General features: G+C 36.7%; 1 protein-coding gene across 3 annotated transcripts in view; it reads left to right on the plus strand.

The window, feature by feature from the left end:
- The window catches only part of FOCAD (focadhesin), a 381816-nt gene that overhangs the window by 228694 nt on the left and 126839 nt on the right, over window positions 1-26283 (plus strand). For all 3 annotated transcript variants that reach the window (XM_078153058.1, XM_020973967.2, XM_020973969.1), the window contains exons 19-21: window positions 1392-1530; window positions 17080-17268; window positions 18101-18222. In XM_078153058.1, coding sequence (XP_078009184.1) covers window positions 1392-1530; window positions 17080-17268; window positions 18101-18222 — 450 coding nt within the window. The remainder of the gene's footprint in view (window positions 1-1391; window positions 1531-17079; window positions 17269-18100; window positions 18223-26283) is intronic.

A 26283-nucleotide genomic window follows, 5' to 3' on the forward strand; every position in this document is an offset into this window, starting at 1 on the left:
ATCTGGTGGAGGCTCCGTGTGTGGGCTGCAGCACCTGGAGATCTGGCTTGTGAAAGCCATGTGTTGCCTCAGGAATCTGGGAATCACTGGTGCACAATGAAATGGGCAAATATAAGAATAACCTTTTAGAGAGGCATCAGAACTTGCCTCTTTGGTTGTGGCTGGCTCTTCTGTGTTAGAATTTGGTCTTTGGTTTTGAGTGGAACTAAATCTTGTCCAGGAAAGTGCTGGTACGTTTGTGCTTCTTTAAACCAAATAAAGCAAACACTGGTTCTGGTTGAATGGCTTCTTTAGAATGGGAGCTTATTATACTTAAGAGAAGCATTTCCCTTCTATTTTCCCCCTGACAAGAATCCTGACTCAGAGCAGTTCCAAAACAGAATAATGCTTTAGGGACCCATGAAGAAGTCAGTCTGCAGGAATTGTTAATTATTTCTAAAAATAACATGAGGAGACAGACTCATTTTAATGGCTGGGCTCTAGCACTTTATGGTTATGGTCACCACTTTTGTATGTTTTGATTTCCTTCGCTAATGTTTAATTGGCTCCATGTGGGCATTAGATTGGTTAGTCATCGAGAGTATTAAAAAATGTAATTAATTGTTTAACAGTTGTACCTTGTGGAAGCTGCCATAGAATTCATCCTTTAAAAAAAAATAGATAGAACCCAATGTAACAGATCCAAAATAATCACAAATTCATGCAAATGAGCTTTAATGAGGTAGAGCCGTACAATTAAGGACCTTCTTATGCCTATTCAGTAGAGCTACAAAATACTGAGCTCAACAAAAATGAAGTGAAGCATTTCAGTCTCTCCCCATTCTTTGCTTCCTTTCACACTGAGTTGTCTAAAATGGTGGCATAAAGGAAAATGTTAGAAACCTGCAAGTTAAAATAAAGTGTCTGAATAAAGCAAATTTCTGGTTACAAGTCAGAAAATCACTCAGTAAATTGAATGTTCTGGTGTTTGCATTTGCTAACTTTTCGATTTGAACATGAATACCTATGTAATATTTTCTTTTACTATTGTTGTAACATTTTCTTGCTTAATCACCTGGTTCTGTGTCTTAAGAAGACAACTTGTAATCTATTTTGATTGAATAGGTTGATTGATTTAGTCAAATAATTGATCAGCTTAGGAAGACAATTAGTCTGATTTCCCTTCCTTCCCTTTGAAATCTCTGGTTTCTTTGTGTGTTTTTTGTTTGTGTGTTTGTTTTTTTGGTCAGGTACCAAAAAATAAATAAGCAACCTATTTATAAAGCCTTAAATTTTCTGTTTCTCTCTCTATCTCTGTTCCTCTCTCTTTGTCACACACATGAGGGCACTCACAGGTTTATATGCCTATTGTATTCATCCTCTTTGTAATGGTGATGCCTTTATTATTCTAGGTAAGGCCAGAAATCGATCCCCCTGAAGAGTTGGATGGAAATGAAGAAGAAGAAGAAGAAGAGAAGGAGGTAGACCTTTCTGTCCCTGGTTCTTCTTATATCAAACTACTTCCACTCACTCTTCCTTCGGTCTTTCCAGGTGATTTCTTTTTTCAGAAAAGATATACTTTATTAGCCTGTGGTTTCGAATGTTATACTTTCACATGCATACACATTATATACCAGAGAGTTTCTACTCAAAAAACTAAATTCAGTTCAATGTAAAAAAAACACTTAACGTGCTTACTATGTGTCAAGTCATTTAAAATACCTACTGTGTGCTAAGTCTTGTGTTAGGTACAGAGAAGAGAAAAATGACACAGTTCTTGTCCTCAAGGAGATTATATTCTTTTCAATGGAATAAGGCAGGTGAAATTGAAACTTTAAAAATACATTTGTACTTGTGCATTGTAAAAAGTGCTTTGGTTACTATTTCTTAGTCTAAATGTAGTGACCAACAATAAGAATAAATATTCAAATAAATAATTTATTATTGTTACTATTTTTTATTTCTGCAATGTGCATCACTTATCAGTCACTCAGACATTTATTAAGCACCTATTACGTGAAAAGCACTGTATAGTTATCCCTTCTGCATCGTGACTTTCCCCATTGTGGTTTGATATATCATGGGTTGGCATAAGAAATTACATGGGAATTTTTTGGGAGTTTTGTGGAAGCTGTAGATGACATGCAAAGGCCAGCAGACAACTCTGAAAAATACTTAGTACAAATTTTACAGTAAGGTACTATAAACACCTCATTAAAGAAAAAGAAAAAAGAAAATAAGACTTCTCTGGTAAAAAGGGAGGGCCAAAAAATTTGTGCGGATTTTCCAGATCACAGGAGCTCATGCACCCCCCACCACAATGTGGAAGGGATAACTGTACTAGGAGCTGAGGGTACACATGAAGGAAAAAATAGTCTGTACTGGTAAGAAATTCACATTTTAACTGGGGGGATTGGGGTTACATAAAAGATGGCTACAGAGTAGATGGAAAGTGGAAGGTACCAGTAGCTCAGGGACAGGAAACAGCCTCTTGAAGATGGTAGAATTTGAACTGAGGATGGAGTGACTCCAAGGAAGATGGAGAGCTGGAGGTGAGGAGGAGGAGAGCATTTCAGCAATGGGAGGCAGCAATCACAGACGCAGGGATGGAGCTAGGAGAAGAGAGGAGCAGGAAGAAGGCCAGGATCGCTCACTCATGGCTTGTGCAGAGGGGAGGCAAGAGTAAAAAGATTGGAAACAGGAAGGAGTAAAGTTAGGAAGAGTTTTAAATTCCAAACAAAGGACTGTATATTTGATTCCAGAGGTAGCAGGGGAATGACAGGGTCAGAATTATGTTTATGAAAATTACTTTGGCAGCTGAGCAGAGATTATATTGAAATGGGGACAGTCTTGATGTAGGCAGAACAGCTTAGAAGGCTATTGCTCCAGTCATTGGAAACCTTTTTTTAAAAATTCTATTTATAAATAAAACTTCTGTGAAAATTTTTCTGCAAATATATCTTTCTTCCCTTTCTGTAACAGCTTTATGATATAGAGAGGTTATTGAGCGAAAGGATATGAGCAGCTTTTTTTTAAGCTCTTATTTTTTCTAATTTTTTTTCCAGAAAAGTTGACAATTCACAACTTTACCCACAGTTTAATAATATTTCTGTATCTCCAGATTCCAGCAAACATCGAGTTTTATGTGCATAAGATTGAATTTCAGAAGTTCTCTGCATTTCTCTTATCATTAGAGAGTTTGGACAATTTTCCCAAGATACAGAAGACTTTGTAGTTTTTGGATGAAAAACTACCTATTCATATACTTTTTTCTCCACTGGGGTATAAATCTTGATGCTTATAAATTTCTGTCAATTCTTGACAGCTTTTGGTGTCAGAAATATTTTTGATAAAGGGTTTTTTCTCCTATTTTATTAATTTGTTTTACAGAAATTTTTACTATTATGTGATTACATAAATCTGCTCATTTAAATTTGTTATATAATAAAGGATATTCTTCCTTATCACAATTGTAATAGATAAAACATTCCATTTCCTTTCATTTCCTAGTGTTCTTTTACATATTTAAGTCATTGATCAACTTGGAGTTTATAATTATGTATGATATAAGGAGGGTGTGTATGTATGTGTGTGTCCATCCATCTTTAGGTCTTATGTGTGTTTTTTTTCACTAGGCTATTGATGACACGTGACACATTTTGCATTCTAAATAGTATTACTCTATTAGTTAACATTAAACAGAAACATAGATTTTCTTACATTATTATATCCTACTATCTTGCTAACGCCATTAATTATGATGATTCATTTATATAATATTTTAAAAGAGTACAAATATTATTTTCCCCCTTCTTTCCTTCTTTCGTTGGCGTTAAGTGACTTGCCCAGGGTTACACAGCTAGTAAGTGTCAAGAGTCCGAATTTGAACTCAGGTCCCCCTGACTCCAAGGCCAGAACTTTATCCACTGCGCCACCTAGCTGCCCAAGTCTCCTAGAGTTTCTTTATAGGTTATGTATTTGCTTACAGTCTTAATATTTTTCTTCTTGCCTTTTTGGTATATGTATAATCTTAAAACTTGTATCAAATAGTAATGGTGAGAGTAGACATCCTGACCATCTGCTTATTCTGATTAGGATTCTCTATTACCTGTAATGTCAGCTCTTGATTAATTTTATTTTTGTGTTGAAGAAAAATCTCTCTATGCCTTCATATTTTTATGTATCTTCTGAGATCATCTAGCCAACTCTGATTTTTGCGTGTGAAGAAACTAGGCCCAACGAGGCTAAAGAGATTTTCCAAGCTCTTACCAAGAGGTAGTGAATAGGTGGCAAAGCCAGGATTGGAAAGAACCCGGTCCTCTGACTTCAAATCCAGCATTCATTCCATTGGATATCTCACCAGGAACATTTTTTGGGGGATGGGGGGGTGGGAGGCTTATGATCAGGATTTTTCATCTTTATAGTTTATTGAGCCAACCTTCTATTTCTGGTATAAATCTTGCTGTATCATAATGAAATTTTGTATATACGTCTGCATTGTTTGCCAAAGTTTTATGTAATAGTTTATATTAAGATTAGATAATATCAGCCTATAGCCCTTTTTTTTTCCTGTCGTATGGTTGCCACGCTTGGAGATTAAAAACCACATTTCTCTCATAGAATGAATTAGACAGGATACTATCTATTTCTGATTTGGGAAGAAGTTTATGTACTACAGATTCCTGGAGTTTTTGAAAGCATTTACTCATCTCAACTTATAATTGAAATTTTTCCTCCTGAAATTGGTTTATTTAGGTTTCCTATTTTCTGTTTAGTTTACTTGGGCATTTAGCATTTTAAAAACTACCTTTTTCTTTTGTAGTCTTAGATTTTGTTTTGGCTTTTTTTTTTTGCATTTTTTTGCGTGTATGTAACATTTTCTGTGGTTTTGTTATTTTTCTCTATCTGTGATTTGTCTTTTTTTTTCTGATTCTGATCATTTGATTTTTCTCTTTTTAATTGAATTTGGGAATGGATTATCAATTCACCTGTATTTTAAAAAAATTATCAAACCTATTTTCAAAATTTTTTCAATTGATTTTTTCCTTTAAAATTTTTCTTTTTGTGCTTCCTTTTTTATTAGTGATTTCTGTAACTGCAGACCCTACTCATTAAATTTATGTGCTTTTGTTTACTTTATTCATTATTTTAATAACACAAAACCTCAGTGAAAAGTAATCTGATTTAAACTGTATGGGAAAGTTAACTTATCAGGCATTTTATTTCAGCGCAGCATTTGCATCGTAATAGAATTTTAGTTTACATAAACTTTCAGCAGAACTTGTAGGCAGGGGAAGGATGATGTTGTTTGAAATAATGGGTGGGGTTTATACATTTAAAATTGTATGGGGACAAAATCCTTCACTAAAGGCCTCCTCTGATGCCTCATCATGGTATGAAATTTTTTCTTCAGTTCTGGAAGGTTATGGAGAACAGTGAGGAAGAAGCATTGTAAAATCCTGCTGAACTGGAAAAAAATAAATAAACCTTTTATCTAATGATAAGCCAAGCTAAGATCCCAGAGGACCAATGCTAGAAGCTTGATCACCAGGTGATAGAACTGAACTAGTTAGAGCTGAACTAGCTCTAGAAAATGATCTCCTTAGCCCTAGAGGACATATAATCTACATCACTGGAAGGAGTATATCTAGCAATTGGAACTAAGAGCCTTTGAAGTATGGGAAAAGAGACCAAAAAAAAAAAACCCAACCTTTTTTCTTGATGAAATTATCAAGTAGGTTGCTGCCACTGTGATATTTAGTCTATAGACTGGCTTTCATATATAGAGTTGATTGTTAAAATAACTGTAAACTTGATGCTTTTGTAAGAAGATTAAATTCAACTACCATTCAGTCTCATTGACATCATCTCCTGAAAAAAAATTAATGAATGAGTCTGAAGAGGGAAGGGTTTTTGCAGGTTCAGTGATGACACTTAGGATCCTCACTCACATGAGCTTTCATTGATTGTTCTGGCATTTCTGGCTCTTGACGAAGGCATGATTCATTGTTTGAGGCAAACCTTGAGTGCAAATTCAATTTTTTTTAATCTTATATTTCCCTGTGTCAGTAGAGTATGATAGCAAGCACAGGATCTGTTCACCGTGCCTATTGAACCTTATGTGAGGATGTGCTATATGTTAATATATGCCACGTCATATGTATAGATGAACCTGTTTAGTGGGAGGTTGTGATTGCGTTGTACATAATGATTTACTCTATAATCAGGGAACAAGCATTTATTAAGGACTTAATGTTTACTGGGCTCTGTGCTAAGCACTGGGAATACAGATACAAAGAGAAAGAAAAGACAGATCCTCCTCTCAAGAAGAGAGATGACAGTGCATAAAAATGGAGATAGAAAGAATAGGATAGGTCAGTGGTCAAAGAGAATATTCTGAGAGTTAGGAGTGTATCACAGAGTGGAATGAAAATATGGATGGTCTAGTTCAGTGGTGGAGTGAGTCCAGGATGGGGTGTGCTTCCAAGGTTGAGAGGCTTCTATAGAATGATAAAGACAGTCTGGAGATTCAGAAGTGTAGATTTGAAAGGAATGGAACCCTCTAATCTAGAATTATAGTATCATAGATTTAGAACCATATGGGTTATCCAGTCTACCCCTGTACCCCATTTAAAAAAACCCCAAAACAAAAGACATGTATTTATTAAGGATTGCCAGACATTGTGCTTGGCACTGAGGATGCAAGTACAAAGAATAACACAAACGTGAATGTTTTAAAGCTCTATCCTCTAAAAAAGACAGTGAAATGAACGCAACCCATCAGGCAACTTAAACACTGACGCAAACAAACTGGATTTAAGTTAACATAATTAAATCCAGTCCCTGGCAAAACAAACAGCAATATTGAGTCAACAAGCATTTATTAAGTACTTACTGTGTGCCAGACACTGCAGTAAATGCTGGGAATAGTGTACCAGCAAAGTAAGAATTGAACTTATTTCTCTTTATACTTCACATTGCTATACTATGCTGAAGAGTTATTTTCATATTCGAACTCGGACATAAGATATAAGGACATGCTGAAAAAAAAGTTGTAGAAAAAAACTATTTTGTTAGCTAAAAGATGGTAAAGGATAAGTTCACCAGCTTAATGATGGTAAAGTTTAGGTTAATTAAGTCAACTCCATCCATTGCTTAGCACGTTGGTATGTTGAGTTACTAATGGGGCAGAAGATGGCTAAAAGTTTTATTTACACAAGAACTTGACAGATTGAATATATTCCTATGCCTGGATTAAATCCTCCCTTCCCCCTTGGCCTGTGTGTCCATGAATAAGTGTACTTAGCTTTTGCTCATATCTATCTAGATAGGAGTTAGAGCTGAAAGGCATCTTGGAGATCATATGGTCTAACCTTATTTTATAGATGAAGGAACCAAGGCCCCAAAGGGTTAAATGTCATATACAAAGTTAGACAAGTAGTAAGTGTTGAAGCCCGGATTTGGACACAGGTCTTTTTAACCCAAAATCTAGTCTTCTTTATTCTGTGTTGTATAGGAACAGGGCCATTTTTGAAAAAAGCATAAAAGCACAATTCCCCACAATCAGTGGGTACATCCAAAAAAAAGGAGGTAAGTATGTACTAGCCAAACTCGAAATACATTGCTAATGTGAATATATATTATTTGAATAGAATATTCACACATTCAGTGGAGGATATATATAGACTGATGTTGGCTGCAGTTCAACTTTTTTTTTTCTTAGCTAATCTATGGGCAATGAGTTGGTAACCTTTTTTTTGTTGTTAGTGTAGTGGGAGTATGTGGTGGACAGAGTTAGGCATATAGAGAGTACTCAGTGAATCCTCATTGTGTCAAATCATTCCCATTCTAAATAAACTCCTAGACCTGGGGGTCCTTGATTCTCAAGGACTTCAACACAGTTAAGAAAATCCCTGCTTTATTGTGCCTGCAAAGGTTGTGAACAGTGCTTTCCCATTTTAAATGGTCTGCTCTGCATTTTCTTCTTTGGTCGGTTAGTTTCTCTTTCTGTGTCTAGTACCCTCTAGTGGTGCTGAAGGAAATGACAATTCTACCCTGTCATCTTAGATGATTGGCGTCTTAGGGTCATAGGTTTAGAATTTGGAGGAACCCTGGAAGTTTTGTACTTGAACCCCCTCATTTTACAGATGAAGCAACTGAGTACTGGAAAGATCAAGCAGCTTCACTCAAGTCACACAGGTGTTAAGTGGTGGAGGTGGAAGTCTAAGCTACTTCCTTTGACCCTAAATCCATTTCTTTCCACTCTACAATATGCCTTCCTTCCTCCTTCCCCATCTTTCATAGTGCCAAAATACCAAATAATGAAGGGTACAAGGCTTAATTAGAAGCACCACCGCAAACAAGGGAACTAATATTCTCTTTCTTATTGCCCCTCCCTGAAGTGTGCTAGTGATCATAAAATAATCAGAACAGTGAGTTATTTGTCATCCCATAGGGATTCTAGTTCCTTGGCAAAGCAAATCATTTATGTCTACATTCCCTTTATGCATACACTTTTTGTCCTAATATAAAACACTTGAGTTATAAATTCTTTTAAATCACTACTTAATAGATGTGCTAACAAACTCTCTCCCTGTCGCAGTCCTGTAGGTGTTGCTCTAATATGGGCTGCATGTTGGACTGCAGAAATATGAAGCCTCCTACCTTCTCTTCCAACTACCACCCACATCTACTGGCCATAAAGATTCCTTCGCTCTGATTTCACAGCCAAGTACAATAACATGACATTAATTCTTTACAATCCAAACACAGCACGAACTTGAAAACCCAGGGCCCCTCAGAGCACCCACAGCCTTATAAATAATACATACCTCTGTGATTCCTAAAATTGAGGAGTAGGCATTGGGTTTAATGATTACCTATATTAAAGACACTTTTTTAAAAAGGTTCTTTATTGACAAAACTAAATTATATTTCTCTGCAGAGTGGTCTTATTATTATAGATCCGTATTTGTTACAAAATAGTAATACAAAAGGAATATCGATCAACAGCTTAGATGGTTGAGGGCAGTTTTTTTTTAAACTGAGCTAAAACATCTGACATCACTTATTCAAAGCTTTCTGAGCCAGCCTTTGAGTGTGAATGAACTTGGTATTGAGAATGAGTGCTGTGCCCACAAAATCTATCTGGTGGCCGACTTCAACAGTTTGCCCTACAATTGACCCCAGATTTTACTGTGAAATCATTGACCCTTCCTTATAAGGCACTTCTGAACCCAGCCCACAGGTGAACTTGGGTCCTGACCCACAGCTGACCCCAATTTTCTACCGTACAGCTGATCTTTTACTCTCTTCATAGCTTAACTCTGCTCCCAGCCTATAACTGACCACTAACTACAATCCAAGATTGATTTTTGATATTTCTCTATAGCCAACCTCTAAATCTTCCCTAAAGCTAACCTCTGAGCTTAGCCCAGATCACCTCCAATCTTACCTTATATACAGTGTGTGTAATAATGATGTGTAACCCTTTCCCCATAACTTAGATCTGATTCAGTCCAAAAATTACCTCAGATCCTATTTTATTAATATCCTTTGACATACCTTCACAACACTAGAGCTGACCTATGACTATCCCCAAAACCCACATCTAAAAACCTACAGTTGACTCTTCATGTTGATTAACAACTGCTCTTTAAATCAGCTTCTCTGGGCCTCAGTTTCCTTAGCTGTAAAAAAAAAATGATAATACTTTAAACAGAGTTGTTAGCGTGTTGTCTTAAAGCAGTATATAAATATGGGTTTTATTGTTCAATTCAATGAATTTTTTTGAGTTGAAAGCATCTTTGAAGTAAAATGTATTTATTCTTTAAGTACATATTGTGTTCACTTTAAAAAATATGTACATCAAATATAACATGCCGTCACTGCTTTCTTTGCCCTTGCTTTTTCTAATCTTTTTATCTTTTCTGTGTATTTTTATATGATTCATTGATAATTTTTTTTGAGACGTTATCTCTATGGTTTCACTCCCCCAGTAATAATCCCTCCTCTCAACTTAAAGCCCTCTGTTGTAACAAATAAGTATGTATAATCAAGAAAATTTCTTTTTTATTGGTTGTATCTGAGAATGTATGTCTACCTAATAGTCCATCTATCAAAAGGTAAGAAGCATCCTTTATCTTTAGTCTTCTGGAGCTGTGGTTAGTTATTGTATTGATGAGAGTTGCTAAATCTTTCCAAGTTCTTATCCTTTATAATATTACAGTCAGTGTATAAGTCATTCTCTTTTTGCTCACTTCACTATATCATTTTATACATGTTTTCCCATTTTCTTTGAGTTCCTCGTTTTTGTTATTTCTTGTGGCATAATAATTGGTGTGAGGTGGAACCACAGAGTTGTTTCAATTTTTCTCTTATAATTAGTGATTTGGAGCATTTTTCACATGTTGATATTAGCTTTCATCTCTTCTTTTGAGAATTGCTTGCTCATTTCCTTTGATCATTTATCTGTTGGGGAATGGCTCTTGTTCATATATGAATTAGTTCCTTGTAAGTCTTAGATTTTAGACCTTTATCATAGAAATCTTTTGCAAAATTTCCTCCTTTCCCCATCCCTCAGTTAACTATTTCCTTTCTAATTCTGACTTCATTGATTTAGTTTGTGCAAAAGCATTTCAGTTTGATTGCTATGACTATCTGTATTCTTTTATTAAGAACTCTTCCCAAATCACATATGATTCCCATGTAATTGTGAAAGATATTTCTTTCTCAGTCCTTCTCATTTATTCAGTAAAGGGGATAGGGAATAGACCTCCAGTCTCACTGATACAGAGAATCTTCTGATGAAGAAAATATCCCTACTGGTGCTGATAGGCCTTTCCTTTTTCTTTTTAATTTTTTAAATTTAATTTATTTTTAGTTTTCAACATTCATTTCCATTTTGAGTTCCAAATTTTCTCCCCATCTCACCCCTCCCTCCACCCCAAGATAGCGTGCATTCTGAATACCCATTCCCCTAATCTGCCATCCCTTCTGTCACCTCCCCCCCTTCTCTCATCCTCTTCCCTTTCTATTTTCCTGTAGGGTAGGATAGATTTCTATACCCCATTGCCTGCATATCTTATTTCCCAGTTGTGTGTAAAAATAATTTTTGACATTTTGTTTTTAAAATTTTGGGTTCCAAATTCTTTCCCTTCCTCCCTCCCCACCCACCCTCATTGAGAAGGCAAGCAACTTGATACAGGTTATACATGTGTAGTCGTGCAAAACACTTCCATAGTAGTCATGTTGTGAAAAACTAGCTATATTTCCCTTCATCCTATCCCACCTCCCATTTATTCTGTTCTCTCTTTTGACCCTGTCCCTCCTCAGAAGTGCTTGATTCTGATTACCCCCTCCCCCAGCAGATTGGCCTTTTCTCTGCAACTTATTGCCTTATAGAGTTTGCTAAGGTATGGGAGGGTAAGTGACTTGCTTAGGACCACACAGCCTGTATGTTTCAGAAGCAGAAATTGATCCCATGTCTTCCTGACTCTGGGCCAGTGTTTCCATTCACTCTTCCACATACCTGTTTTACATGACCTTTTGTGTGTAGATCACTTATTCATCTGGATCCTGTTGTTGTTTATGAGGTAGTATTGGTCTTAGTGTAATTTCTCCCAGGCCACTTTTTATTTTTCCTGGCCTTTTTTTTGTAGAGTAATGTGTCCCTTTCTACGAGCTGGAGTCCTTGCTGCAGCAGCTCAGAACACTCTGCTCTTACGTGTGTGATCTTGTGTTCCCAATCTGCTCCACTAATCAACTCTTCATTTTTTTAGCCAGTACTGAATAGTATCAATGATTATTGCTTTGTAGTGTACTTTGAGATCTGACACTTCTTACTTTTTTTTCCCTTTTTTTTCCAGATGATTTTCACCACTGATTTTTTCCAGGTTTATAAAGTAATCCTTTGGTTTGGCACAGAATCTATACATTAATTTAGGTAGTAACCATGAGTAATTAATTCCTCTCCCGTTATTTACGTCTTCCTTCATTCCTGTAAAGAAATTTTGTAATTATAGTCACAGGTTCCTGTATGAATCTTGGCAGGTGGACTGTAAGATATTTTTATACATTCTAGAATGTGTTACTCTTAATGAAATTTCATTTTCTCTCTCTGTTGGGTTTTATTGGTATGGAGAAAGGCTGGTACTTTTGTGGATGTATTTATAGCTTGCTACTTTACTGAAGTTATTTGTTTCTTTTAATTTTTCAATTGAAACTCTAGAGCTCTCTAAGTAAACCATATCACCTGCAAAAAGTGACAATTTTGTTCCTTCCTTGCTTGTGCACTGTTTCTTTTATTGTCTATTGCTATAGCTATGTCAAGAAGTAGAGGTAACAGTAGTTGTTCTGACTTTATTCTTGATCTTATTGGAAAAGCCTCTAGTATTTATCAATTACAAATAATGCTAACTCTTGGTATTTTTATACAGACTGTTGACTATATTAAGGGAAGGTCCTTTTATTGCTATACTTTCTAGTATTCATGAAAAAGGTTATTTTATTTTGTTAAAATTATTGTTTCTATTGATAGATATGAATCATACTGGTTTTGTTTTAAATAGATTTATACTTATAATTTTCTTTTTTGAACTCATTGAACCTACATTTCTGATATAAATCCACTTTGATAATGCTCTCTAATGTTTTTCATGTGTTGCTGTGCATTCATTGCTAATGTATTAATTCAGCATTTTTGAATAGATACTCATTTAAAATAATTATTTGTGATTTTTCTGTTTTATTTCTCTTAAATTTGGGTATCAGATCCATTAGTCTTAAAAAAGGAGTTTTATAGAATGCCATATTTCCCTGCTTTTACAAACAAATTATGACAAATTAGAATTAGTTGTTTGTTAAATATTTGATAGAATTTACTTTTAAATCCATTAGGTTCTGTGGCTTTTTACTTTACAAGTTCATTTATGGCTAATTCAGTTTCTCTGAGTTTGGCTTATTTTAATTTTTATTTCTTGTTAAGTTATTGTGAGTTGTTTGCATTTTTGCAAATATTCATCTATCCATTTAAGATAGAAATTTGGGGGCATATAATTAAATAAAAAAGTGGCCTTTTCTCTTCATTTTTTTTCTTGTTTTATTTTTGATTTTGGTAATTTGGCTGCCCTCTCTTTTAAAAAAAAATTGAAATCAGCTAGCAGTCTATTTTATTATTTTCCAAATATCATATATTTCTGTTTACCAATGCATATTTTATTTTGTCGAAGTCATCTTTGGCTTACAAACTTTCCATGTTAGATGGATTTTTAAAAATGTGTTGCTTTTTTCTTTTAAGTTCTAATTCTTTCTTCAAAGGCCCTTTGTTGATTATAATTTTTATTGCACTGAGTATAGTAAAAAATGTGTTTAGTATTTCTGCTTTTTCAACATTTTTTATGAGGTTGTAATACCCTAATACAGAGGTGGGAAACCTGTGGCCTCGAGGCCACACCTGAAGACCTAGAGGACCACATGTGGACTGGAGGCTGCAGGTGCCCCATCCCTGCCCTAGTACATGGTCATTTTTTGTGAAGGTGCTATGTACAGCTTAGCAATAAGTATATTTCTTTTTATTCTCATTCAGTAAGTGTCAGAGATCTAATATATATAATGTTTCTACAATTATCTTCAGATTCTTAACCACTATCTTTTTAAGAATTTTATTAACTTTTCTAGTTCTGAATGAGCACATTAACATCTCTACCTATTATAATTTTTCAGTCAGCTTTTCACTGTAATTAGATTAGTTTTTTAAGCAGTTAGTCACTGTGCTATTTGATATGTATACATACATACATATGTATATATTGATATTACTTCATTATCTATGATTTCTTTAAACAGAATATAGTCTCCCTACTTATCTTTCCAACCCTGTGTATTTTTGCTTTTATCTTTTTTGATACTAGGGTAGCTATTCCTCTTTTTAAAATTCTCACTTCAGGTATTAGTTCTGCCCCAAGCCTTCATCTTAAATCTATGTCAATCTTTGTTTCAAGGGCATTTCTTGCAAATAACATTTTTTTAAATTCTGTTTTCTAATCCTTTCTGCAACATTTTATGAGTGACTTCATCCCATTTCCATTTACAGTTATGATTATTATATTTTTCCTTCTATCATATCCTTTATTCTTTGTTACTGTCCTGTTCCTCTCTTCTCCCATCCTCTTTCGAAAAGAATAAGGTCAGGAAGAAAAATAATAATAGCTAGCACTTCTGTAGTGCTTTAAGGTTTTCAGAGGGCATTTTATTTACATATATATCTATATATCTATCTATATCTATATCTATAATCTATATCTATATCTATATCTATATCTACATCTATATCTATATCTACATCTATATCTATATCTATATCTATATCTATATCTATATCTATATCTATATCTATATCTATATCTATATCTATATCTATATCTATATCTATATCTATATCTATATCTATCTAGAGAGAGAGTGTCTTATTTGGGCCCTACAGCAATCCTGTGAGTTCAGTGCTATTATCATAAAAGGAATGTCATCAGCATTAGTAATCTGTAATTGAAGTGGTCCTATTGCTCTGCTTTTTCTCTCTTCAACCAGATCAAACCTCAATCACTGGAGCTTACTTTTTTCCCCCCTCTCCTTTTAATTCTCCTTCATGATTTACCCTTCCAAAGTTGAAGTTTGCTTTCAATTCTCATTCATTTTTTCTCCCTTGCTTCATTTCTTTCAGCTATTTCCATAGTCCTTTTGGCCAATGCCATTATTTTCTCTGATTTTCTACTTTATCTTATGATGGAGTTACTCTCTTCTTGTAGATTTACTTCTTGGGCTTCTCTCAACCCTCTGTATTCTCCTGGTATTTTTTAATCATGTTTTCATTTTTTTTCTACTTACCTCTCTGTATCTCCAGGCTCAGTTTCTTGATCAAAACTTTGTCCTCCCATCAGGCTTTTCCCTTTCCTCCTGCACCCTTGGGTGAAGGTGATCCAGCCTTGCTTGTTTCTGTCCTCCCCTTACTATCTGTGTGATATCTGTGCTCTTCTGGATGAAGGGTCCCACCCTCAGCAGCAGTCCCTAACCTTTGGCTTAGTCTTCTGTCTACACTGATATTTTTGCCTCTGTGGCTTCTCTTTGTCTCTTTCTCTTTACATAGTCTCCAACTGGACTCTCTCCCTTGCTGTGATTCTTGCTGTGGACTTTACCTGGATGGACTTGATTCATTTGGGAGCAAGCCTTCTGCAAGACCCCTGCGGTTTTGCTGCTGTATTTCTAGCAGTGGCTGCCCAGGGTGCTGTGGTTTCCACCCATGTTATTCCCCTCCTCCCTTCCCCTGGCTTTTCCCTGAGTATTTGCAAGCTTCTGACAGTTGTCTTTCACAGTCATCGGTTGAGGGAGGAACTTATAGCCTCTTTTCTTTAGTTTTATCATTCTAACTTTTGCTACATTTTAAGAACTTTACAGGACATTATTGTGGGAAAGCTGGGCTTCTCTAGGACCTTTTCCATTGCCACCTTAAGCTGAAGTCCCTTGAGCTGAGCTTTCAAGGAAACTAGTGAGTCTGTGATGTGATGGTGAAGGATTCATTCTAGGCATAGAATGTTCAGAGCCATGGAAACAGGAAATGAAACATTCTGTCCAAGGAATAGGAAGCAAGATAGTTTGACTAGAATCTAGAGTGCATAAAGAATAGTAAGGCACACCAAGTCTGGAAATGTAAACTGGAGACAGATTATTGAGAACTTTAAAAGTGAAATAGAAGACTTTGTGTTTTATTCTAGGGATAAGTAGAAACTGCTGGAACTTCCTTTTTTTTAAAAAAAGTTTATTTTGATTTATCGGCAATCACTTCCATAAGCTTTTGAGTTTTTAAATTTTTCTCCCCCTCTCCGTGACAGCACGCAATCTGATATAGGCTATACGTATACATTCCTATTAAACATATTTTCACATTAGTGATGTTGGAAGGAAGAATTAGAACCAATAGGAGGAACCACCAGAAAGAGGAAACAACAGAAGGAAAAAAAGAGCAAATAGTATGCTTCAATTAGTATTCAAACCCCATATTCTTTCTTTGGATGTGGATAACATTTTCCATCATGAGACCTTTGGAGATGTCTTAGATCCTTGCATTGCTGGGAAGGGCTAAGTCTGTCAACATTAGTCATCTCACAGTGTGGCTGTTAGTATGTACAACGTTCTCCTGGTTCTGCTCACTTCACTCAGCATCAGACCATACAAGTCTTCCCAGGTTTTTTTGAAGTCCACCTACTCTTCATTTCTTATAGCACAATAGTCTTCCATTACATTCATATACTACAACTTGTTCAGCCATTCCCTAGTTGATGGGCATCCCCTCAATTTCCAATTTTTCGGCACCACAAAAAGAGCTGCTGTATAATGCTGAAACTTCTTAAACAGATGATTGATACGTGGTCAGACCTCTGTTTTAGTAATCTCTTTTTGGCAGCCTTGTGGAATATTTATTGGAGAGAAGAAACTGGAGGAACTAAGACCACCAATTAGGAAACTCTTGCAATAATCAGATGAAAGGTTGATGAGGATGAGGACTTGAACAACTAAAGTGATGGTTGTGTGAGTGAAGAGCAGGTTGCACAAGTTATGTTGTGGAGATAGAATCATCAAGACTTGGACACTGAGGGAAGAGAGAGAGCAGGGGATGACTGAGTTTGTGAACCTGGATTATTGTTTGGTAACTTCAACAAGATTTTGCTAAGTTAGGAAGAGGGGGAGGTGAGTAGAAATAATTATGATAACAATACTTCAATTACAGAAAAAAAAAGCAAAACCCCAGTAGCTTAATCTACCCTTGCAATAATTCACAACACATTCAGTATTAAAAAAATACTAGCAATGTAGCACCTTGCCCCAGACTGTTCCTATATGAACTAAGTGAAAAAAGGATAAGATCGAAATAATGCCAGCTGTTGTCACTGTTATTACTTTTGATCTTTGCTTTAAATGTGAATTTGCTCATTTGAATAAGTGAAACTTCATTGAAGTACAGTTTGTTTGGACTCATGTGAGTGTTTCTCCTGTCCTTAATTATTTCTGCCATCATGACTTCTTTTCATCTTTTTACCTTTTTTTCAGCACTTGAAGAATTTTTTGTATCACTTGTGAAACAGGAGATGGTGAATATGCCCCGTGGTATTTATTATTCTGCATTAAGAGGAGGTGCTTCTCGTTCAGACCAAGGGAAAACAATAGCAGGAATTCCCAATTTCATGCTGAAAATGTATGAGAAAAACAAACAACCAGGCCTGAAACCTGGCCTTGCAGGTAAAATACTGATTGTGTTTTAATTTTAGCTTTTAAAATGTAGTATTCTTCATGTGCACATAATTCCTCCAATCTGACATCAGTTTCCTTCCCATACTAATCCTTTTTCTTTCCCCCTGCTCCCAATAGTTTCATCCTTTCCTATCTATCCAGTCCTTCTAACTATCCAATAGCAGCATATAAGTGTCTTCTTTTGCTATCTAGTTATATCACCAGGGTTGCTGTTAGTTCTAAGAGAGTGATAGGAAGGATGTAGTCCTGAGCAATGACATGAGTGTACATGTAAGAGACAGATAAAGAAAGGGAGAATGTGTATTGGGGGGCCAGGAGGAGGATTGTAAGAATGGAATATGTATATATGCCCGTTAGTTTAAATGATTTTTAAAAAAAAAGGATTTTGGGGGTGATTTCCTGGTTTGAATTATCTGTGCTTGTTTATTCATTGAAAACATTTTATTTCTGTATAATGTTCTTGTATTTCATCTCAGAGACAGTCTTTTAATTTGTACAGCACAGTCCCATGACAACAGAGATAAAAATGAAGTCAGGAAAAAGCCTAAATCATAGTGGCTCTCCACTAATTCAGAAATCACTTCATCTATCTGAAATTTAATTGAAATTCTACAAGTAAGCAAAGAAGGCCTCTGAACAACCAAGATAATAGTGAAGATAGTAGTTATAATGATTCATTCACTTAAGCCTTTCTTCCTAACGCAAAAGGCACCTTTATCTCCATCCATTTTGACTAAGTATGAATTAGGGGAGAGTCTGAATGAGTGAGGTTTTACTGTATTTATGATTTTTCAATCATGCTCTCACCCCATTTATGTAGCTGGGATGCTTCTTTGCTATGATCTTCCAATCCATGTGGGTAAAGATGGCAAACCCATCAATCGTTTTTTGGCCAGTAGAGGGCGGAGTTTCCAGCAGATATTAGTGGCTCTTATACATGAGGTAAGTGCACCCCATCTATTTTGTGGATATATGTTACTGGGCTTTTTCATTTTACATTTATTTGACAGGGGGATTGTGTTAGAAGGCATAGTGCAAAGAGCACTGAGTTTGGAGCCAAAAGGTTTAGAACATATGTTCTCGAATCTTGGCTTTGCAACTCCTAGCAATGTTACCTGGGATGATTAATTTCTTCTCTGTGGATCTAAGCTTCCTCACTTGTAAAATGAGAAGATTTGTTCTAACTTATTTCTAGGGCTGTTTTTAGCCTTGCCATTGCTCAAACTTGAATTCTGCCCTATAACAGTCACTAAAGAAGGCAGCTATGAAAGGCCATTCCCAGGCATTTCAATTCACAGTGTTTGCTTTCTAATTCTACCATCTAAGTCCTCTGGCCTTAACACCTGTAGTGATTTCCTGACTGGTTTACATACTTCCCTGGCTCTCATCCTTTTCCTTCTCCAATTCATTCTTAACACCATGGAGCAGTGTCGTTTATGAAAAGACTCTTGACCTGGAGTCAGTGGGTTTGAATCTGCCTCTGATGTTAACTTGTGTATCCTTGGGCAAGTAATTTCACCTCGTGACTTGAGATTCCTTTTCTACAAAAGGAAGATAATAAAACCTCTAGTCTAGTACCTAACTTAGGTACAGTTGTTTGGGGGCTCAGATTTTGTTTTGTAAAATGCTTTGTAAACCTTAAAGCACTATATACATGTCAGCTGTTATCAAAATATTATCATTACATTGGAGTGGCACTAAAACACTTCCACTGGTTCCCTTTTGCCCACCAAATAAAATATAGTCTGCTGATCTTTGATTTGGCATTCAGAGCCTTTCATAACCTGATGTGCCCTTCGCTTCATTTCCCCAATCTTTTTTAGTCTTCTTACACCTATCCTTAGTCCCTACCCTCCCAATAAATTTTGAAACTCAATGACAGTTTATTTCTTAGTCTTCCTGGAATTAGACACTCCATTTCCCACCTTTGAGCATTCTCTTTTGCTGTCCCCCTTGCCTGGAATGATTATCCCTCCTCATCTTTACCTCCTGGCTTCCTTCAAGTCTCAGCTAAAATCTGCCTTCTACCAGAGGCTTCTCCTGATCCCTCTCAATTCTAGTGCCTTCCCTCTCTTGATTATTTTCCCTTTATCCTGTCTGTATCTTGTTTGTATATTGTTGTTTACATTATTGTCTCCTCCATTAGAGTGTGAGCTTCTCTAGAGCTAGGACTTTCTTTTATCTTTCTTTGTATTCCACAATACCTAGGTATCTTAAACACTTAATAAATACTTATCAACTTACTGAAGAGCTAATTGCTTCACTGATTAGCTGTTATTACTCTTTCCTTAAGACTTCCTTAAGTCTTTTCCTAAAATCCCACCTTCTACCAGAATACTCCACCTACCCCTCTTAATTCCAGTGCCTTCCCTCTGTTAATTGATATCTATTTATCATACACACACACACAACACACACACACACACACACACACACACACACACACACATTTGTATGTGTGTTGCTCCCCCATTCAGTTGTAAGCTTCTTGAGGGCAGGGACTATCTTTAGTCTTTTTTTTTTTTTGTATTCCTAAGTGCTAAACACAGTGCCTGGAACCTAGTAGGTGTTTAATAAATGTTTTTTAATTGCTTGATTACTCCTACACTCCTCCCATTCATAGAGTCATAGTGCTGGAAAGGTCCTTCCTGTAATCTAATCCAACCACCATATTTTACAAATAAAGAATACTGAGCTCTGGAGCAATTAAACATCTTCCCAAAGTAAACCAGGATTTGAAACCAGGTCCTGTAACTGGATCAGGTTCCTAATGAGAACTATTTCCTCCTTTGCACCTTTCATGCCACTTATACATTTAACTGTATTCTGACTTGCAAAATAATACTTCTTTGTATATAGAGTATTATATACTCTATGAAAGTAGACTCTCATTTCAAAGAACTGTTCAGTTCTTTGTAATTTTTTTGGATAATACTTGCAGAGCACCAGCTTTAGAATTTTTGTTGTGATTTGAAGTTAACAAGAAACAGAGTTAAATAAGGATACATTATTTTGAAAGATTTAGAAAAATACTTTGGTTTCAGCAGCTGTTAGAATTGAATTTATCTGGTATTCTTATAGCACACAAGAAATTTGATCATTCCAAATTGTAGGCAGGGGTGAAATAAGCTAGGAAACAGAAAACTACTTTATCAATAGAATTATTCACTGCACAGAACAAAATCAAATAATAGAAGTGGTGAAATTTCCAAAAATACTGAATGACTTGTCAGTCTCTATGATTGTGAAGTTCCTGTTGTCTGTGTTGTCTTATAAATTTGAGATGGGGGCCAAACCCGGTGTACAAGGGACTTTACTTGCTTTCCTCTGACATTGTAAGGAACACCCAGATAAGTATATTTCTTTGTAGTGTGAGTTTGTGATGCAAGGTGTCTGGGAAGACCATACCAATAGGGAAGACCTTATTCTGCTACTGGTTCATCTCCTTAATTCTGTCTCACTCTGATTTCAAAGGAAGTCTGGTGGGTTTGTTCTTGAATAATCTTGGCAAATAACTAAAATTATAAAAATTCTCTCCCTAATTGACTGGCCCCTACCCAGCGTAAAACCATGGAAATTTCTTTTGTAATGGGCTAAGATTCTCCTCTCTCTCTATCTTAGGCCTTTAATTTGTAGACTTAGACTTAATCACTGTTAATGACTATGTTATTTATTAGCAATATCAAATAACACAGAAACATATCAACTTGCCATTGTACAGTATTCAGCCTTTGCTTTCTTCAAACATTTCTTGAGAAAATTGAACATTCATTAGGTGTTTGAACATTACATTCTGAACTCAGTAGCTGCATTTTGCCATATTTTCTTCCTTTTTTTCAAAGAAGGTTTTTTTCCCCCTTTCTCTAAATAGATATCTGATAGCAAGGTGATCGATCCAGAAAGAAACTGTGTAGACACTGAGATGAATTTCTAAGACACTTGTTTTTATTTTTAAAAAGTCACATTTAGGTTATGCAGAGAAAAGTGTAGAAGACCCCAGTGAGGCTTACAGCTAGAATTGCCTCTTTCCTCCTCTTGCACCTTATTCTCATCATATCTGAGTTCAGGTTGTTGAAAAAAGAGATTGAGATTTAAGTTCCAGGTGTAAATTTTTCCAGCTCTTTTCTAGTTTAAAACAGATGATTAAAAATTACTACTGATTGTACTTTGCTGTTATCAACCCTTACAACTTCCACGGTCTTCTTCCCATTTTCTCTCATCTCACTATTTGTTCTGCAACTCTGTTCTCTCATGTCTAGCTCTCATTTCTCCAAAAAAGTACCATCAGTAAGACTTGACAGCTGGTTAGATATGGAAGCAAGAAGGTGTAGATAACATAGAGATTATAAACCTGAGTTAGTGGAAGCATGGCAGTACTCTCAACAGAAATACAGAAGTTAGGAATAGGAATGGAATTCTGTTTTGGAAATGTTGAGTCTCAGATATCCAGGGAACTCTCAGCTTGTGACGTCTAATAGTCAGTTGGGGATATTGGCTGAGAGCTCTAGAGAAATGTTAGGGCTGGATATATATACATTTGAAGTCATCTTTATAGAGATGACAGAACCCATGAGTGCTAATGAGATCATTATTAGTGGAGAGAGAGAGAGGGAAAAAAAACAGAGATATAAATCAGCGTGAGGAAGGAGAGACTATGTGTCATGTAAGGGAGAAGGGATGGAATTCAAAGGATTATTATGGCCATTTGTAATTTTATGTTAAAAAATTGTAGAGATATGATGGGTGAGGTGTATACACAGAACATCTAGGCTTAAACTTTTAATTCCAAACCCAGATAGCATTATTTTGTTGAGATTACCATCAAAACTCCCTCCTGCCTTTCCAGTCTTTTTTTGTATTTCTCACATTCTTTGTTCCAGTCAAACTAGCCTACTGTCTCTGTGTACAAGATGTTCCAGTGCCTTTGTGCGGGTCACAGACTCTTCCATCTAAGGCTGGAAGGGACTGCAGAAACCATCTGCTCTAACTCTTCCATTTTACAGATGAGGAGACTAAAGCCCAGGGGGGATAAGTGACTGCTCCCCCTTTCTTCAAGGCAGACACTTCTCACTTTTGCTTTTTTGAATCCCTGGCTTCCTTTAAAGGACAACTCCAGTACCACCTTCCACTGGAGGCCTGTTCTGATCCTCCCCAATAGAAAATAAACCCCTTGAGGTCTGATAATGTTAAATTCTTGTCTTTGTCTAGCTTTATGTAATATCTCACTTTTAATAGGTACTTAATAAATGTTAGTTGAATTGAATTACCTTTAATATGATCCTAATTGCTACCAGTTTAACAGGACCTGTAATTCAGCCCTCCTCCCTTGCCAGCTATTTTTCCTCATCCTGCCAGAAACTGGGTTTTAAATTAAACAGATCTCTGTTCAAAAGATTTTCTTTCCAATTCATTGCTTTATCCAGAGGTGTAAAGAACTTCCTTATAGCAGGTGAGGTAAAATTCTATGAACTGGGCACGTGGGTAGGAGGATGGGGGAGAGGAGAAGCCCAGTTGATCATTGTATTCTCCATTGGTATAGTGATCAAAAAATTTGGTGCCTTTTCATTTTGCTTTTTTTTTATTTTTAAAATTTTACTAATGACTTGCCAGTAGAGATTTACAGAGTTTGCAAAGCTAAAGCACAAAATATTCAAAAAAAGTTGTTTCTCTTCAAGGTTTCCTCCTGACTTGAATTAGGAGACAACTTTAGTGTTTCTTTGGGAAAAATTCATCTGAAAGAGTTGATTTCACTAATGTTCTCAGAACAGGAGAGGAGTCTCTAGGAACCCCCACTCTCCCAAAAAAGTCTCCTACGGAAGCTAGTCATGTTGCACATATTACAGCAAGACTTAGAAAATTCCAAAATACAGAGAGAATTAGATCTTCAAGATAGGGGTCCTTATTATATGCGAGTCTTGATTTCCAGCTTTCTCTTACTTTATCCTCTCCTTTTCTTTGCTTCTTTTGTGTGGGATGGCTGAGCTCAGGAATTCAACAAGCATTTGGCTTAGTTCAGCCAACATTTATTAAGTAACCACTGCATACAAGAACTTGGGGATACAGAGACAAAGAACAAAGTCTTTGCCTATTCTATGAGAAGGTTACAACATATGTGAAGATAAGTAAATACAATGAAGAGTATTTTAGGATAGAGAGAAAACATAATTGAGAGATTGGGATTTGAGGAGGAAATATCTTCAGAACTGAGCCTTAAAAATGATCAGAAGGCTGAGAAGTAGAGGTGTAGAGGGAATTAATATCATTTGGGGGAGTGGAGGGAGATTTTATCATATGAGATTGTAGAGAGGCAGGATATAGAATATAATATTTAGGGAGTAGCTTGTAGTTCAATATGGGGAGTGATACAAAGGAAAATTTAAGCCAAATTGTGTAGAACAAAAAAAGAAAACCAACAACCTGAGGATTTTTATTTTATATTAGAGGCAATAGGGAGCCACTGCAATTTTTTGAGCAGAGAAACAACATGATCAGACATGTACCTTAGAAAGATTATTTTCAGTTGTGTATAATACAGATTGGAGAGGCAAGAGAGTGGATGGTGTGAGCCAACTCAGAAGTGGTTACAATACCCTTGTTGATGGGGACTTGAACTAGAGTTTCAGAAATGGCAGTGTAGAGAAGAAGATGGATGTGTGAGATGTGGTGAAAGTAGAATTGACAGAACCGAGCAAATGATTGGATGTGGGGGTAGTGGTGGGGAGGTTGGAACAAAACTAGTACCCCCTACAGAAATACATTTGGAGAAGGGGCAGGTTTTGGAGGAGAAGATGTTTGGTTTTAGACTTGTTGAATTTGTGGTGTCAGTAATACTCCTTATTACAAAGAGTAGCACACTGAGAGGAGGCAAGTATACAAGTAACATGAGATAGTGTCTAATTAAGAGTTAAATTGTATAGGACATATGGCAGTACTGGAGGAGTTAAGAGGGAAAGATCCTAAGGCTTTGGGAGTAGTTAAGGAAAGCTTTTTGGAGGAGGTTACCCCTTGAGCAGGTCCTCAGAACACAAGTAGAATTTGAATAGGCAATCACTCAATCATTTATTAATAGAATACTATGTGTCAGGAACTATGCTAAGCACTGGGGATACAAGTACAAAGAATGCAGTCTTGAGAGAGTACAGCACAGGCAGTGATAATATTTGAAGATGTTGTGGTATTGGTCAAAATTATTTAGTCAGTAAGCATTTATTATGCTCCTACTGTGTGCCAGGCACTTTAGTAAGCACTAGAGGATGCAAAGAAAAGCAAAAGACAATCCTTGCTTTCAACAAGCTCACATTTAGTGGGGGAGAGAACATGCAAACAATGATGTACAGACAAGATGTACTGAGGACAAAATGAAGATAATCAACAGCAGGAAGCTACCAGCATTAATAGGGGATTGGGGAAAGCTTGTAGAAGGCAGGATTTTAGCCAGTACTTGAAGGAAGTCAGGAGGCGGAGATGACTGGTATGGGGGACAGCCAAGTTAAAATGCTGAGAATCAGGAGATGGAGTTTGTCTTACGTGAGGAACAGCAAAGAGGCCAGGGTCACTGGATGAGAGAGTATGTGGAGGATAGTAAGGTGTAAGAAAACTGGAAAGGTAGGAAGGGAGCAGATCGTTCAAGAGCCTTGGATGCCAGATAGAGGATTTTCTGTTTGATCCAGGAGGTGAAAGAGCTCCACTGTAGTTGATTGAATAGAGGGGTGATATGGTCAGATCAGTGCTTTAGAAAGGTCATTTTGACAGCTGAGTGGGGTGTGGCCTGAAGGGAGAGAGGTTTTGAGTCAGTCTGACCGACCAAAAGACTTAGCGATAATCTGGGTGCATGGTCATGAGCCTCTGTACCAGGGTGATAGCAGTGTCAGAGGAGAGAAGGGGACCTATTAAGAAAGGTTGCAAAGAGAAAAATCAAGAAGGCTTAACAAAAAATTGGATATAGAGAGGTGAAAAAGAATGAGGAATCAGGGATCACACACCTAGATTGTGAGACTGAATGAGGTGATGATGGTACTTCTGACACTCATAGGCAGTGGGGGGACAGGAGAAAATCAGCCTGAGTGGCATGGAGGGTTCCAGTAGGGGAGGAGAGGAAAGTAAGACTGATAAGGAGAGTGGAGTGAGATCATCGAAAGCCTTAAATTTCATTCCAACAAGTTTGGACTTTATCCTAGCAATAAAGAGCCATGATGGTTTCTTGAACAAGGAAATCGAGTTTAGGAAGATCATTCTGGCAGCAAATGAAGAATGGATTGGAGAGGGAGAGACAATAAGTAAGTGTCACTTAATGTGGAACTGGAACCAGGTGACAATTGTGGGGATAACAGGAAATAGTCTGTCACAGGTGGGGAGGGGACCCATGTTGGAGATTCCTTTTCTCATATGTAACCATCCTAGGCTGCCTCCAGGACACATGACTCTTCTGGAAATTGGGGATATAGCTGGGTTGCTATTTCTGAACCCAGTGTTCTCTGATTCCTGCTGATGAGTCAGCACCATTGAGAGCTTCTGGTGAGATCACGTTGTTGATCTGAATCTCTCTGTGGCACGAGTTGCTCTACTAACCTTTATGGCTCATTATTGGCTTCTGAGTGTGGTAGTCTCTGCTGGGCATTGCCGCTTGCTCCCATTTTCTGGCTCATCTGTTCAGGGCCAGCAGCCAGGCCATCTTAGCTGTGGTTTACTTTGTAACAGGTTAGAAGTACTACACTTTCATGGCAGTCTGACAGCTTTCTAGTTGTAGCTATAACACCCAACTATCAAAAGCTGTGAATAGAGCCAGGAATGGGTCCAAACAAATTTGTAAATAAAGAGACAAAAATTAATTGTAAGCACCTGAAATGACTCAAAGTACTTTGACTGGCTCTCTCTCCTTTGCACTTAGAATCCTAGATTTAGGGCCGAAAGGGTCATCTTGTCTCCCTTCCTCATGTTATAGATGAGAAAACTGACTCCCAGAGAAGCTGTATAACTTGCTCACATCAATCCTTCTATCAGCAG

Source organism: Phascolarctos cinereus, unplaced genomic scaffold, assembly GCF_003287225.1.
Source record: "Phascolarctos cinereus isolate Bilbo 61053 unplaced genomic scaffold, phaCin_HiC Scaffold_4;HRSCAF=312, whole genome shotgun sequence".
In the NCBI taxonomy this organism is placed as follows: Eukaryota; Metazoa; Chordata; class Mammalia; order Diprotodontia; family Phascolarctidae; genus Phascolarctos; species Phascolarctos cinereus.